At 33.3% G+C, this 16,981-nt stretch overlaps 1 protein-coding gene across 3 annotated transcripts in view; it reads left to right on the top strand.

Moving 5' to 3' along the window:
- The window catches only part of USP15 (ubiquitin specific peptidase 15), a 107,644-nt gene that overhangs the window by 70,635 nt on the left and 20,028 nt on the right, over window positions 1-16,981 (top strand). For all 3 annotated transcript variants that reach the window (XM_016224459.2, XM_016224458.2, XM_087814572.1), the window contains one exon: window positions 16,068-16,241. In XM_016224459.2, coding sequence (XP_016079945.1) covers window positions 16,068-16,241 — 174 coding nt within the window. The remainder of the gene's footprint in view (window positions 1-16,067; window positions 16,242-16,981) is intronic.

The following is a 16,981-nucleotide window of genomic DNA, read 5'->3' as shown; positions in this document are numbered from 1 at the left end:
CTTTTTTTCTGTGATCTCTTGGGTTCGGGAAAAAATTTATTCAGTAAATTCAAAAGAATGTTAAATAGAAAGTTTAGGTTTTTTAAAGACTTAATTAAAGAGAATGAGTACTGTAATACTACACAGAAATAACATGCTTTTAAGAAACTAGAGTCTCATTATGTTATAAAAACTGAGAAAATCATTACTGAAGCTATTCGATGTTCCAGTGCTTCATAGCTTTGAATATGATTAAATATGCTATTCTACTCTCACCTTTCTTTTTGCATTTATTGGAACACAAATTCTTGGAAGCCCAGTTTAACATAAAGCTTTCTTGTTTTATTCAAATTAACCAAACTTATAGTTAAATAAATGAGTGTAGTTTCCATCAAAAAAGAAACACTTAAACCCTGAGACATAAGACTTGTATTTATTTGTTGTTGTTGTTTAAAATATTACAGAGGTCCCTTTTTCTCCCCAATGACCCATTCCACCCCATGTCATTCCCCCCTCCCGCCAGTCCCTCTCCACATCATTGTCCCTGTCCTTGGGTTGTGCATATATGTGTATAAATTCTTTTGTTAATCTCTCCCCCTCTACCCACCCACCCTCCTCCATCCCTCTGAGATTTGTCAGTCTGATCCATGCTTCCAGAGACATAAGAATTTTAAACAACACTTAAGATCTTGAAGAAAATACTTCTGATAAACTGAGAATGTGGCTAACCAAAACTTCAAATAGTTCTTCCTAGGGCAGATTTTTATCTAATTCAGGAAATTAAACTCAGTTATTTGAGTTCCTTCCATATTATATGCCAAAAAAATTACATGGCATACTATCATCAAAAATATGTTAAATCATCTATCATCTATCACATGACCACTCTGTCAGGTCTTCTTTCCATTTTGATAGAAGTAAAGAAATGGAAACTACCTTACTTGTATTAGATCCATTCAGTTTCTCAACACAGATACCAATACTTTTCCCATTGTTTAAACTAGGGTAAGGGAGAAGTACCCTTTTTAAAAGAGAAAGGAAAGAGTAGGAAAAGAAACCCTGAATTCTCAGGCAGAGTATTTTGGGGAAGAGTATATATAGCACAGTTCTGTAAGAATTTAGTTTTTATAACTGCGGAAGAAATGCTTTGCACCTGTTAACTTGGTTAATGATATTTTGTCATGAAAACATGACTTTATTAACCTCAGATACTGTGGGGAACAATCTTATTTTCTGCTCTTCACATTCTTCCAAATTAATATATAAATTTCTCTAGGATAAATCCTTCTGTTTCTGATAATAATGACTTAAATATTTTGTCTGTTCCTAATTCTATAGTAGGAAGTGATATGAGTATAGAATACTGGGAAATAGAGGAGTTATTTAAAGGAGTTGTAAATAAGTACATCTGGTTCTAATACAGAATTGTTTTACATTACTCTAGTTATAAAAGATCAACGCCAATTTAATATAATTATACTCATTAGTTAGGATTACTTACAATGATCACATGACAGCAGTTATTAATATGATCAGATTGAAGTATCTTGTGTTGATTTTAGTAATTGTTCAAAGGGTTTTTATTTGTAATTGAAAGAAAAACATGAGAAGTTTCAATACGTAATTTATAATGGTAACTACAAATTTTCCCCCCTCCAAAAAACCAAAGGGAAAGAAAAGTGGTTCTGGATATGCTTTTATTACCTAAAAATCAAACAGTTTGTTTTTCTTGAGGTCAAAATCTTTTCTAAGATGTATTTTCCTCCTTTATTAAAATGTATACTAGCATCATTAACACTTTATGGTCGAATGTTTCTAAAGTGTGTCAGGCTTATATTCTAAATTTTAAATTGGTATTATTGAATAGTGTCACTAGAAAATATAGGATATTGGACTAATAGAGCCTTAAAAAGAAGAAAGCCATGCTAAATTCCTGTTAAGGGCTTTTTTTATTGTCTTTTATCTATTTTAATGTATACATTTAAATTCCAGTTGATTGAAGCTATGCTGTATGTATTGCTAAAAGGCCCTCGTCTATTGATTTTTTTTAATGTCATTTACCTTCAGATCATCTTTCTAGTTTAGTTTGTGGGTAGAAATATTTGTGGTGATGCTTGTTGTCCATGACTACCTTTAATAGTGTTGTTACTGTGCCAATAATGGATGCTTGGTTCAGTATTTCTTCAGTACTGTATATATGGAAATTAATTTTTCAGTGTTATCAATTACCTCTTTACAATGATTTGTAAACTATACCAGACAAAGAAGAGGGGTCAGCGGCTTGATTACTGAAAACCATTGCTTTTAATTAAAAATAATATTTAAAATAAATTAATTCTCATAAATTCATTAAAATATTAACAGCCCAGTAACAAACCTGCAGCCTCTGATAATAATAGCACTCTTCTTTGAATATAGTGCAGGTTCTTTTTCATATCATTGTCTCTTTCATAATTTCTCTTCACAGAGTTGAGTAAGGGCATAAGGTATCCTTATTTCACTGATGATGAAATTGAGGCAAGAGACGTTCAAGTGACTCGTTACTCGCTAAGACAAGTTAATAAATGAACTAAAACTGGGTTGTTATTCAGAACATTCTGAGATTATCTATCTTTAAAATTATATTACTCAACTTATAAGAAATCCTTTAAATTTTTTTATTTTGGTCAAATATACATAACAAATTTTACCATTTTAACCATTTTTAGGTGTACAATTTAGTGGGATTAAGTATAATAATATTGTGCAAACATTAAAAATATTTTAAAGTTTATGCCAAGTATATGGCCCTCATAATACAAGATGCTTCTATAAAGTAGTAGTACTGTTGTAGGGTTCAAAACAGTTTACCTAGGAGGTTATATACACACTTATTCATTTGATGCCAAGAATGTTTAAAACAATTCAAGAACTCCTCTTGGAATTGCTTTCATCCTAAGCTATGACCAAAGAATAAGTATGAGTTAGGCAAGGGAGAGTTGATGTTAGGTAGAGCAACAGCATGTGCAAAGACCCTAACATGGGGAAGTTTGAGGAACCAAAAGTGAGTGACCTATGAAATAATAGTTGAAGGGGAGTAGTATAAAATGAGTTTGAAGAAGTAGGCAAAAGCTAGATCATGTAGGGGAAATTTGGGTTTTAATGTATTACGAAAGCATTAAAGGTTCTAGGCTTTCATCATCTCATCTGGTTTACTGCAATTCTCTACCAGCTGATTTCTTTGCTTATACCCGTGACGCCTATGGTCTGTTTTCACAAGAGTAGCAAGAGCAATCAATTCTTTTCAAACCGAAGGCATTTCCTGTTACTCTTTGTCTATAACACTAAATGCCTTTTCATTTCACTGAACAAAAGCTAAAGTCCTTAAAAGAGACTATAAAGCTCTATATGATCCGGCCCCGTGCTATCTTATTTTCTACCACTTTTTTCTGTGTTCACTTTTCTCCATCCTCACTTGCCCTCTTGCCAAGAATGTTGCTGACTCAGGATCTCTCAACTTTAAACTTCAGATACCTGGAATGTTTTTCCTCCAAATATTTATATCCTTCCTCTCTCACTTCCTTTAGTTCTCTATTATCAGTCAGATTCTTCCCCACTCTATATACAATAGTAACTGCCCTCTCAACATTACATACATCAGTCATGACCTATTTGTATTTGGGTTTTTTTTGTCTGTCTGCCTCCCCGTACTTCCAGTGCACACACACCCTCCATGAGCTCAGGGGCTTTGCGTTAGTCATTGCTAAAGCCCCGTTACCTAGAACAGTGTCTGGTATTGGCATGTAGAAGGCACTCTAATGAAAAGTGAAGGAAATCACAACACAAGTATGTCTCCAGTTTTTGACTTGTACATCATAATGATAACCATTTAATGAAATTGAAATGGTAGGAGGAGGGATAAAATTGGAGGAGTAAATTTGTGGTGGGGAGAAGATTATGAGTTATTTTTAGGACTACGCAGTATGTGACACCCATGAAACATCCACATAGATATATCATAGACACATGTATATTCTAGTATAAAATACAACCAGGTCTTAGTTGGAAATAGAAATATGGCTATTGTAGATTGTATTTAAAATCACTGAAATGAGCCCTAGCCAGAGTGGCTCAGTTGGTTGACCATCGTCCCATGCACTGAGAGGTCACCCGTTCCATTCCCAGTCGGCATATGCCCCTGTTGCAAGGCTCAGTCCCCAGTAAGGGGCATGCAGGAGGCAGCCAATCAATGTTTCTCTCTCTCTCTCTCTCTCTCTCTCTCTCTCTTTCTGGTTCTCTCCTCTCTCAAAAAAAAAAAAAAAATCAATAAAAATTTTAAAAAATAATAATAATCAGTGAAACAATTTCATCTCAATGAGGACAACTATAAAAAAGAGGTCCCAAGACTAAGCCTTACAAGTATAACATTTGAATGGAGGAAAGATACTGTTGCAACAGGAAAAAAAAGATTATGGCTATAAGTAGGTTCTAGATTTTTGTGATGACTTCTATTATCCTAAAAATATGAGCCCAAATCATTAGCCAAGAATGAAAGAGTAAATTTCTTGGCAATATTGCAATCTCATCTGAAGTTGGAGATCAATTTAGAATGGTATAAATTCACATGAGATTTTCTCTAGCAGTGTTCATCTACATGGTGCATAAAATAGATGACTGAGTTCATACAATAAATAGATATGTCTAGGATTGGAGAAAGGGGCAAAGGAGTAAAGAGCAACTAAACTAGTTTCCTTGTTTTTATTAGGCTAATTCATTTAGCTAATACAACAAACTATGAGTCTCTACTATGTGTCTATTGTTCTAGACATTATTGACACACAGTTGAAAAAGATGGTTCCTATCCTCTAGAAGTTCATAATGTAGTGAACGAGGTAGACATATAAGTAAATAAGAGAAGAGAGCCGTTGAGAAATAAGTAAGGTTCACCAAGGAGGTCACATTTGAGTTGGGTCTTGATTTCATTTGGCAGAGTACATTATTCATTATGACATGTTTTGTTCATGTACTTATGAAAATAGCAATGAATTACCAGATGTACAGCTATAACATTACTTATGCTTTTTTCCACCACAGAAATGCCTATATCAGAAATCTATTTTACCATAGAAAAAAAAAGTGTTCATACATTCAATAAATACATATTGGCACCTCCTATGTGTTACATATTGATGCTTTTTCATATATATATGCCAGCTCTAAAAAGAGAAGTACCTAAAATATTTTAAGCCATGACAAACATATAGCTTCCTAAAGTAATTATATCAAAGATGGTGTTTATTTGAATTTAAAACATTTACTGGAAAAATCACTCATGTCCATATACAATTAAAAATATGTCTCTGCCTTCATTTAGAGAGATTTTGCTTTGAATATAAACTGAATCATTGACACACACACTAATTTACATTCATACATGTATATTCATTAAGTATGTGTGCATGGATGTATATATATATATACATGTATGTGATGTGTGTATATGTGTGTATATCTTACAGATTTGGTATATAATTGAGGTATTATAAGTAATTCTTCAGTAATTGCCTGGGTTTCTTCTGAGCATTATATACTTTGCCAGGAAAAGGCTTTCAGTAACTGTTATTAAAACATTAAAAACACATTTTTGACAAGAATGTTACTAATTGTTTATAAGGAAATTCATGATGGCATTATAGATATACTTTAAGATTCCTCTTACACTCATTGAGTACCATACCAAAAGGGCCTCTGTCATCTTTCTGGGACATCTGTTACCCTCCCTGAGACTGTTCCATTAATTGTCTCTTCTTTGTTCTATCCCTTTAACCTCACCCGATCACTGTCTTTCAACATATATACATAGTTAGGTCTTTTTTTAACTGGGGGTAGGGGGGGTGAAGAGGAGCCTTGACCTTGAAAAGGGTGGTCTGCTTTCTCTTTTCTCATTTAGTACTTCTCATCTCTGCAGCATAGTATAGAAGTTAAAGCATAGATTTTGGAATCTGATAGCTTAGATTCAAATCCTAGTTTGGATAAGAAACTTCTTAATTTCTTCATTTGTTAAATGAAGGTAAAGTTCTTACGAAGTGCTTGACACATGTAAGCAGCATTTCAGTTTCTACAGCTGTTATATTATCACTGTGACTGTCATACCATACCACAGAAAGTACTTTTTATAAGGTTACTCTTTACCTCCTGTTTGCTGCATTCTTTACCTTTGAGAAGTTGAATGACATAACTGACAATCATAAGTCTGTCTCAACCAAAATTCTCTCCCCTGAGTTTCCCTCCAATATATAACAGATAGACATCCTGCCTAGCTAATATTACAGATACAGTGGTACCTCGGTTTTTGAATGTAATCAGTTCCAGAAGACCATTCGAGTTCTGAAACATTCAAAAACTGAGGGATCCACAGCCGACAGCTGGGCCTCAGGACCTTGCCCTCAGCGGAAGCCGTGTGGCATGTTCGACTTCTGAAGTGTATTCAAAAACCGAAGCATTTTCTTCTGGGTTTACAGCGTTCCTAAACCGAAGTGTTCGTCAATGGAGACGTTCGAAAACCGATGTGCCACTGTAACTCAAACTCAAAAGACTCAACTTATTTCCCCAGAAACCTCAACTTTTTCTTATATTCCCTTGTAAGTACAGCCGTCCACCCAGTAACTCAAGTAAAAAACCTGAGAAGACTTATTAGCACAAGTCCTGATCATTCTACTGTCTCTCTTTTTTTTTTAATCCTCACCCAAGGATATTTTTCCTGTTGCTTTTCAGAGAGAGTGGAAGGGGGAGAGAGAGAGAAACATCAATGTGAGAGAGACACCTCAACCGGTTGCCTCCTGCACGCAGTCTGATCTGGGCTGGAGGTCGAACCCTGGGCCCCTTCAGTTCACAGGCTAACGCGCTAACCACTGAGCAAAACTGGCTAGGGCTCTACTGCTTAAGTAGCCTTCTATTTGTGATTTATTTTCTCCTCTCCTGTTGGAACACCGTACTTGAGCCTCTTTTATGTGAACCATCTAAATATATCCAGAACTCACCTTCTGGTTCATCACTCATCCTCTCCCAGTCTGTTTAGTAAGCCATTGAGTCATTGTTTTAAACACCACGTATGATTATGTTTCCTCCTTGCTTAAAACCGACTTCCCATCACCTGAAGGATAAACTCCAAGCTCAACCCTACCTACCTCTTCAGCCAAAACTGGAGGTTCTTAGAATTCCTTAAGCTTCAACCCTCTTTGGGTATATTGTCACCTTTTCACTAGTTGCCTTTCCTACACCTTTTCTCTCTTGTTTTGTTTATTCTGGCAAGTACTTATTACATAGTATGACTCATGAAGGTGGATACTGTCTTTGGTTTTCTTTTATGTCCCCAATGTTTGGTATACTGTCAGATAATAGTAAGTACATTACACAGAACAGTGTTTCTCACAGTGTGTCTATGAATGAGACAGTGCTGGTTGGCAAGAAAATAAGTATAGAAATTAAGCGTAAGTGATCCAGAACTTTTATAGCAGTTTGACAGGATAAGTTTACATCTATTAAATCTAATTAGAAAGCTTTGTTTTTTGTATGTTGTTTTTTATTTCATTTTCCTAGTGGTTCATCTCAGTCTGTGATGATTTGGAAGTTTTTTTTAAAAGTCCTTCTTCTACATAGATGGTTTGAGAAAACACTGCGATAGAAAACTTACCATGGAGGGCGACTTGACTTGGGTAGTGAACACCAATATAATATACAGATGATGTGTTGTAGAATTGTAAACCTGAAACTTATATAATTTTATTAACCAATGTCACCCCAATAAATTTAGTTAAAAAAGAGAAAAGAAAAGCTTAACAGAAATGTTTAGAACTTTACCTGTACCAAATTAATGATATTTTTAGAGCTTTCTAAATTCTAAAGGAGCATGGTATTTTTAAAAGAATTATAGCACATTATATACATATACATATCTTACAACTGAAGGGTCAGAGACCTACCAATATATATAAAGTTCAAGAAATACTACAGTTTATGTTCCACCGGTGTCACTGATCTGTAGCACTTGGATTGGGTTGCCATGTTAATCACAGATTGACAGAGCATACCCCCGCTACTATGCAAATAGTCCCTTGAATGATTTCTGTGAATGTTATGAAAAATAAATTTAAGAACATTTCTATACTTCTAGAGACTTTTGAAATAATCTTCTGTTCTTAATATTTGTTGAGTGATTATTTAGAGAAATTTAAAGTTTTTTTATTATGAAAATAATCAGAAACCTTCATGGTTCATGCTATCACATATGAAACCTTTAAATTTCTGTTTCAACTCATCTTAAGTATTTATCGGATATGGGCCTAGGGTAATGAAATGATACAGAGAAGATGTAACTTGGTGGTTTCTCTTAAAGAATGTAATGAATCACTTAAATTTTTTTTAAAAATCCTATTTCTTCCTTTATGCCTTTGCAAGACAACTAAAAGATCAACAATTCTTAATACAGTTCATACAGTTCTTAATACAGTTCAACAGATCATACAGTTCTTAATACTCATTTATAAAAAAATGTTTCTTGCCCAGCGGGTGTGGCTCGGCGGTTGAGCATCGACCTGGGATCCCGGCAATCGGGGTTCGATTTCCGGTCAGGGCACATGCCCGGGTTGCGGGCTTGATCAATGACTCTCATCATTGATGTTTCTATCTCTCTCTCTCCCTCTCTTTTCCTCTCTCTGAAATCAATAAAGATATATTTAAAAAAAAAAAAAGAAAGAAAGAAAAAAAAGAAATGGTGAGAGCCTTTAAAGAGTCCCTCATTAAAAAAAAAAAAAAAAAACTTTCTTTACTGAATATTAAGTGCAAGGGACTGAACACACACACAGTTTTAAAGAATTATTTTTTTTCTTAAACCCTTTGGCTATCTTGCTTGCTTAAAATATTGGCACTTATTTCATTATAAGCCAGTTTTCAGTTATTAATGGGGTAGTAGACAAGATACTAAACATTAAAATAGAATTTGTAAACGTTAGTTTTTTAAAATAAATATAACTTACACTAATGTTTATGAATGTTATTAGAACCATTTGGTTTTAGCATGCTTCCCAGAAAGTGAATATCTAAACATAAAATTCTTCATTAAATACCCTGTTTCTTAAAAGAAAAAAAATTAGACAATTGCTGTTATAGTCTAGTAGTTTTAAAACCCCATTTAAATCTCTCAAATGTAATGAGATTTGCCTTTCTTAGACAAAAAAGTCACAAAAGATAAAACATCAGGTGTCTTAAAAATATCTCATTTTGAAAATCTACTTGATGAAAGGGACAGGCTTATATTTGTAGTTCTTCATTGTAAAAGTCTTTATCACAGATTCCTGTCTCAACTATTTAATTACCCAACTATAGTTAGTATTCTAGTATTAACAGAATGCTTCAGGATTATACAGTACCTTTTTAGGATGTTTTTACTATTGTCATGACAAATTGAAAACATTAACATGGCAAATATGAAAATTCTTTATTCATCTAATCTTAAAATCCAGAAAAAAAATTGGGGGTTATTCTAACATTACTTTAACCATGGATTACTTCGTATTTTTTAAATCATAATAAAATGGTTTTCTTAGTTTAGATTGGGTTTTTATTTTTAGTATTGATTAGTTTGAAGGTGTAGCTATTTTTTATTTAAGGGTTGTGAGGGGTTTACATTTTGATCAGTTACAGAATGAGTTATGCAACTCAAAGGCTTTAGGTAATCAAAAATTAAGTTTGTTTTCTTTCCTATTCTAGTTACCGGTTTACTAAAATAGTGAGCATACATGATCACTTGAAAATTGGGCTTCTGGAGCACCTGAACAGAAAGGGAGTGGTTCATATTCAGCATTACAAAAGACAACTTTCTCTTTTTGAAGGGGATTACTTTGGCTATTTTCCAGGTACTGGGGAAATTCCAGATTCATTACAAATTATTGGGATGGCTACTAATTATTCATTTCCTAAAACATGTTGATTACCGACTTGAGATTTGGTAATATAGTAGAACTTTATTTCACTTCATCAATTTTTTAAAAACTAGAACTTTATAGTAAAATACAAAATTAAGACTCTTATGAGTCATTTATTTTTTCAGAGAGCTCTAGAAACATTAGTCTTGTTGATGAGAACATATTTAATAGGATAACTTTTTGAAAGTAATGTAAGAGCAAAAGGATTTGTGCATGTGTGTATAAGGAAAGGATATGTGCAAAGATTGTAGTCTTTCCAAATAATTAAAAAATAAAATTGTATTTTATATAGTATTCCAACTTTAAGAAGTTGGGTTAAGGATGAAAATTTATAACTAGAGAGTTCCTTGTGGAGGATTAAAACATTATAAAATAGTGGAATGCTATACACATTCTTTTCTAAAATAGTCCATCATGGCAGTAGTTAAAGGCCTATATACATTGAACCCTGTAGCAGATTTGTCTACTCAATGAAACATTTGATTATTTAGAAGAATTCTCTTTAGAATTTTTATGTCTTGTCCCAGGTTGAAGGTTTGGGGGAAAGAGTCTTCTTAAAAATATATTTCTAAGTATTATTCCTTCATATATCTTTTACTTATGTGGATTTATCTTGATAGCTGTTCACAATAGTTATTTTCCTTACTAGGCAAGCTTGTTTAGGCATTATTTGGACTTCTATTTTTGACTTGTAGAACTTTGATAGGTTATAGTTATATAACAGGATGCAATTCAGATTTCTTTAGTCTAGTGTTTTCCTTCTGTCCTCAGTCTCTGTAAGGACTGCTTCTAATCTATCATACAAGTGTCATTCATTCAATACACTTTATTGAGGCACATGCCAGGCATTGTGCTAGATCCAGAGGTGCAAAGGAGAATAAGAGACTCTACTCTCAAGATAAGTTCACTATGAGTTCACGGTATAGAATTAGCCCAGAGGAAGGAATATTAGTTCTTCCTTGAGGTGCTATGGAAGATGTAACATTTGTAAGAGGTGCTGAGTGTCAAAGAATAAGTAAAGGGAAGAATATTCTAAGAAGGGGAGGATCCTCGTACATGCTAAGGCTCAATTTAATACATTAAACCAAAGAATAGGTCTTAAGATCCTAATTCAGATTTACACTCAAGAATTCTCTTATTACTTACAGTTTTCATTTTAAATGCATATGTAAACACAAGTACAGAACCACAAAGCCACTTTGAGGAACAAATACTTAGAAGTCATGTCTGCTTATAAAATGATTGACTTGCACATACACCAGCCATTTTCGTCATTCCTTATGAATCAACAACTTCTCATAACAGCTTATGTCCTGAATCTTCCAGTTAGGCAGCTAGTCATCATATCACAAAGGCTAAATTAATAAATGCCCAACGCCTACCATGTAATAAATATGAAATTTGGTTTTTTAATCCTTGGGTCTTCAAAGGCTCTTGTCAGTTTTGCACACTATTAACTTGCCGAAGGATCATAAAAATATTTAAATATAGAAATATTTAGCCCAGTTAATGAGTACATTTGACTCTTGATTAATGTAAATTTTTTACTCTTTCTCTCTTGCATTAAGAATTGTAACTACTGGTACAGAATATTTTTCTTTAGTCTGATTATTGCTTTATTTTTAACGTGGTATTTGACAAAATTCTACTCAATTTTAGGACCAACTCTAGGCACAATTATGATATAAACAAAATGTGACTTGTGAATGGTCAGGCACATTACTTCATATATGGACCTTATTTTTTTATTTTTTTGGTGGTTAATTGTAAGAGCTAATTCTTCTTAAAATACTGAAGTGTTAGCATTTGTCAATGTTAGACAGTTAAAATCAAGTGAATTAACAGAGGTGACGTTCACAATGGCAGGTGACCAGTAGAGTGTCACAAAACTCATAAGTAACCACAAAAATAGCATACTAATACTGTTTATATGATTTCTTTTGTTTCTATGATAAATTCATATATATTCTCAGTTTTTGCTAAGAAAAACCATGTATATTAAGGAAGGATGAGTTTTGTTTAAGAAGCATTGAGAGTAAGAGATATACCTACATAGTCATAACACATGTTATGTGTGACTTCTAGTCCATATTACTCAGTAAAGTATCTTGCAAGTTTAAAAGGAAATTTCCTGTGTCAACACATATATGACTTTTAATGCATATGTATCTTAAGAAAGGAATTGTTTTGAGAACAGTCCCAACCGGATAGGACAGTGGTATTTTTTATAGTAGAAGAATCTTTGAGAGTGCTTCAGAACTCTGGTTATGAGTTTTATTATTGAATTAATGAAAATTCTTTTTTAAATATATTTAATGGTGCCAGTCCATGTAACCAGTTTTCTTGTATTTGTCAAAGATGTTTATGTTTCTAAGATAGCCTCATGTTAAATATTGAATAAGTTGCATAAATTACAAATTAAGCTGCCTGACCAACTTTAAGAAACTATCTTCTTTCTTTTACCAGATTGATGACATTTAATACTGATATCACCTGGGTCAGGGAAATATTTTAGTTGTTTTACCTCTATTCAAATTATGCCTTGAAATTTACATTGGAAGTTATAAAAGAACTTTTAATATTTAACTGGTCTTTACACTATTTTAAGAATAAAGTGACTCCTAAAATAATATTATTTTCAAGGAGAAAAGCATGGTATTTTCAAGATGAGGAAGAAAAGTCTGATATCAGTTTAGTTTTTAAACTCTTCTGATCTCTACATTAGAACAATTAAACTGACCATTGAATTTCTGCATTTATATATGTGTTTGTACAAATTTTTAGAAAATGTAGCTTGTGAGTGTCTTAAAACATTATGTTCAACAAATAGTATGCTTTTGGGGGCCATTTAGGACTTAATGGTTTAAATATAAGGTTTATCTCACAGTATATTTGTTATGATACCTTGACAGCCAGTTACTTATCAGTAAAACTGTTCGTGTTTTTTTGTTGTTTAGTTTGTTGACACTGAATTATATTCAGTTACAAACTGGCATGTATCACTATGAAAATGAGCACTGGTCTCTGTGTCAGGGACTTTTTAAAAATCCATGCAGAGACACACTACAAAGCAGATAGTGGATTGAAAGTCAAAGGGGGTAATAGGTGCTGTTCTTCTTTTGGTGTAGTATTCAGGTAGAAGTGCTTGAAGAAACTTGGTATTATTTATTATAAGCAAATGTATTTTTGCCTCACTTAGTAATATTTCAACAAAAATTTGAGTACTCTGTGCCAAACATTGAAAGAAAAGTGTAAAAAAAAAATCAATTAAAAAACGAGGATAAATACATTAGTAAATATAGGCAAAAACATTTTTATTCAGCATACATTTATTGTACATGTGCTAAGCACCAAGTGAGGGGTGCTCAGTGCTGGAGATATAAAGTATATCATGATTCCTGCTATCATGGAGGTCTCAGTCCATTTGGCAAGACAGACAAACTAAAAATTAAAGTTACAGTAAAATAAGTGATGTAATAAAAGTGAGCGCTAAGCAATATGGAAACATACATGAGGAAACACTGTAAGGAAGGTAAGGAAGACTTCCCAGACAGGATACCTGAATCTTGATGGTTTAGTAGAAGTAATACAAAGAAGGTATATATTATATAGAGGGAGTAGTGTTGCAAACTTACAGAGAAAGAATGCATGGAGGTCAAGGAACCACAAGTAATCAAGTAAGGCTGGGATGGAGTTTGTTTGTTTGTTTGTTTGTTTGTTTGTTTGTTTTTAAAAAGGTGTTGGCAAGGAATGAGACTACATAGGTGGGCAAAAGATAGACTCTTCTAAAGATCTGAGATTTTAATCTGAAATTGTTATTAAAGGATTTATAGCAAGAAACAGGGTTAGAAGTAAATTTTAGAAAGATCACTAGATGCTTTTAGAAAACTAAGAAATTTTCAATTATATTTGGGAGTTCTTTGCAAGATAATGATACATGTGAATAATTAAGTAAAAACAATGTCAAGAATTATGTTTGCACAACTTAGTTCTTTGAGGTCTTTCATAAAGCCATAAATTAGGTTCTTTGGCCCTAGCCAGTTTGGCTCAGTGGTTAGAGCGGCGGCCCTTGGACTGAAGGGTCCCAGGTTCGATTGTCGCCAAGGGCGTGTACCTCTGTTGCAGGCTCTATCCCTGGCCCCAGTCGAGGCACATGCAGGAGGCAACCAATCAATGTGCCTCTCTCACATCAATGATTCTCTCTCTCTCTCTGTCTTTCTCTTCCCCTCCCCCCCTTCCACTCTCTGAAAAGCAATGGAAAAAATATCCTGAGGTGAGGATTTAAAAAAAAAAAAAATTAGGTTCTTTGTATAACTGTTACAGACAGTAGTGGAATATTCATGGTATAACCCTGAACTGTGATCAGATATAAGGATTTGAAAACTAATTGATAATTGTTGGAAATGCTGTCTGACTTCCCCTTTGCCTCATTGACTATTTAGTGTTGATCCTATTTATACTACATCAGATGATACTACTAAGTGATGCAGTCCCCTGTGTAGCCATAGTATAGTCTTGTATGCCTGGCCCTACCTCCAGTGCTGGGTTTATAATTAAGAAGACACTTAAAAGGAAAAGAGAAAATGAAATTCAGAAGGTGTGTAAAATTATTGAAAGTTGAGATTAAAAAGGAGTTAAGAAGAAGGGTAGAGAAGTATCCTTTCTCTGATAGATAGTAACCTACCTCTATCTTCTTGCTCATATAAAAATTTTTTCTGTTGAAAATGGCATGTTAATGATTCTAAAGCTTATATAGCCAACTTTAAATATTTTTAACTGTTTATGTTCTTTTCATTGCCTAAAGAATTAAACAGTCCTCCCTTTTGCCTTGACATGGGGGCTAGACTATCAGTTTGAATGGTATTATTTTTATTACATTAAAAAATTCCCAAAATAGTTATTATGGTTAGTTAAGTAAACATAAATTGATTTATAACTGAAACCACAAAATATAACACCGTAATTTATTTTTTTAATTGAATGTGCTTAATTGTGGAGTTTTAGCCAAACAGTACATGGTGTATATAGTCATAGCTTATAACATCCAAGTTATCAGCATGAATCCAGCAATCTGAACCTTTCATAGCTATCAAGACTATTTAACTTAATCCAAATGAGTGGTAAGCAAACTTTGATTTCCATTAATATAAATCCCAACTCTCATAAGAGTGGGTTTCTGCTACTTTACATACCACCAGCTTCACTTAAAGCACTTTACCACTTGATTCTACGACAAATATCTGCCTGCAGCAAAAAAAAAGTTTACCTATATGACTGTATGTCTGTGTCATTTATTGTATATTCTACTTAATGACTCTAGACCTCAACCTCTAATCAATAAAGTAATAGTAGGTTCATATTATATGGTATTATCAGCTTAAAATTATTCCATCTTGAGATAAAATATTGTGGAAAAACTCTGCTTCTGCTATTTTATTTTAAATCCTGGATTATTTAATTCAAAGTGGAAAAGAGTTGGACAAATAACTTATTTTAATCTTGCCATAAAAGAAAATTTGATTGTTATGATATTGAAGAAGAGCTTGAAGAAGTAAGAACACACTTAGCCAGAGTTCACATAACAAAAGTTTGTTTCCTCAGGCTCATCTAATCTGTACTATTCCATCTAAAAATGGTTGACCAAATGGAAAATTTAAAGGCTGCTCTTTTGTGATAAGGAATTGTTGATGAAAGCAGTAAATACTCTTTTGTAAGTTAATTTCGTGCTTGCACTCTATCTCAGTTTTTACCTACTCAGGCTAATTTGCAGGTGCCTGGGATGAGTAGACAATCCATAATTTCTACCAATCAACTAAAAGAAGGAAAGAAAACTCTGAGCTACCCTCACAATTAACAAGGTAGTTTGCTGTGGTTAAAATTAATGCAGATTTTACAGCAACAAATATTAGTGTTATCATTTATTATAAGTAATTGATTTGAAATTTGGGAAATGAATAGTTGAGTTCATATTTTGAGTGTTTATTTGACCAGTTATTTATTAGTGCAAGAGGCCATTATTTAAATTTTTCTCTATATGTTACGGTAAATCAATTTGTTTCTCTCTTCATTTTTAATAAGTTTAATGTGTGGTTACTTTGACTTGAAAATATATTTTATTCTTTGCAGTGTTTGAGCAACACACCTCCACTTACTGAATATTTCCTCAATGACAAGTATCAAGAAGAACTGAATTTTGACAATCCCTTAGGAATGAGAGGTGAAATAGCTAAATCTTATGCTGAATTGATCAAGCAAATGTGGTCTGGAAAATTCAGCTATGTCACACCAAGAGCTTTTAAGGTTAGTATAGTAAATACATTTTCAGTGAAGGCTGTAACCACCCCCAAGAGGACAGAAATTGGTTCTTTGGGGAAAGGGGAAAAAGTCATAGCTATTACAATGGTTTGTAGCCCTGCAAAGGGACACAGCACATAAACAGATAAACAATATTACTTGTGGTATTAAACTTTCCAGCTGGGGATTGGGACAGATGATTAGTTTAAAATTGTCTTTAAAAGGCTCTAAGAGCCCGGCCGGGCGTGGCTCAGCGGTTGAGCATGGACCTGGGATCCAGGCGATCAGGGTTCGATTCCCGGTCAGGGCACATGCCCGGGTTGTGGGCTCAATCAATGACTCGCTCATCATTGATGTTTCTATCTCTGTCTCTCCCTCTCCTTTCCTCTCTCTGAAATCAATAAAGATATATTTTAATTAATTAATTAATTAATTGGTTAATTAAAAGGCTCTAAGGGATGGGGAAGAAAGTAATGAAATAATGAAGAATAATGAAATTTCATAGGTAATTCTTAAACTTTTAAGTTTATTCTAATTTGTAAAGTGGCTACTTCTTAGAATCAATAAAATCTAAAGCAATTTAGTTTGTCATTAAAATTTTAAAGAGAATAAGCAGTTTTCAGCCATTTTTATGCAAACATCTTAAATGACATATAGGACATCTAGTCAACATTTTATTAACTGTATACTAGTTCTTTAAAAATAAAAAACAACTATCAAAAAAACAGCATTTAACTTTCTAAACT

Source organism: Miniopterus natalensis, chromosome 2, assembly GCF_054644295.1.
Source record: "Miniopterus natalensis isolate mMinNat1 chromosome 2, mMinNat1.hap1, whole genome shotgun sequence".
Classification (NCBI taxonomy): domain Eukaryota; kingdom Metazoa; phylum Chordata; class Mammalia; order Chiroptera; family Miniopteridae; genus Miniopterus; species Miniopterus natalensis.
This window is presented reverse-complemented; position numbering and strand designations above follow the sequence as displayed.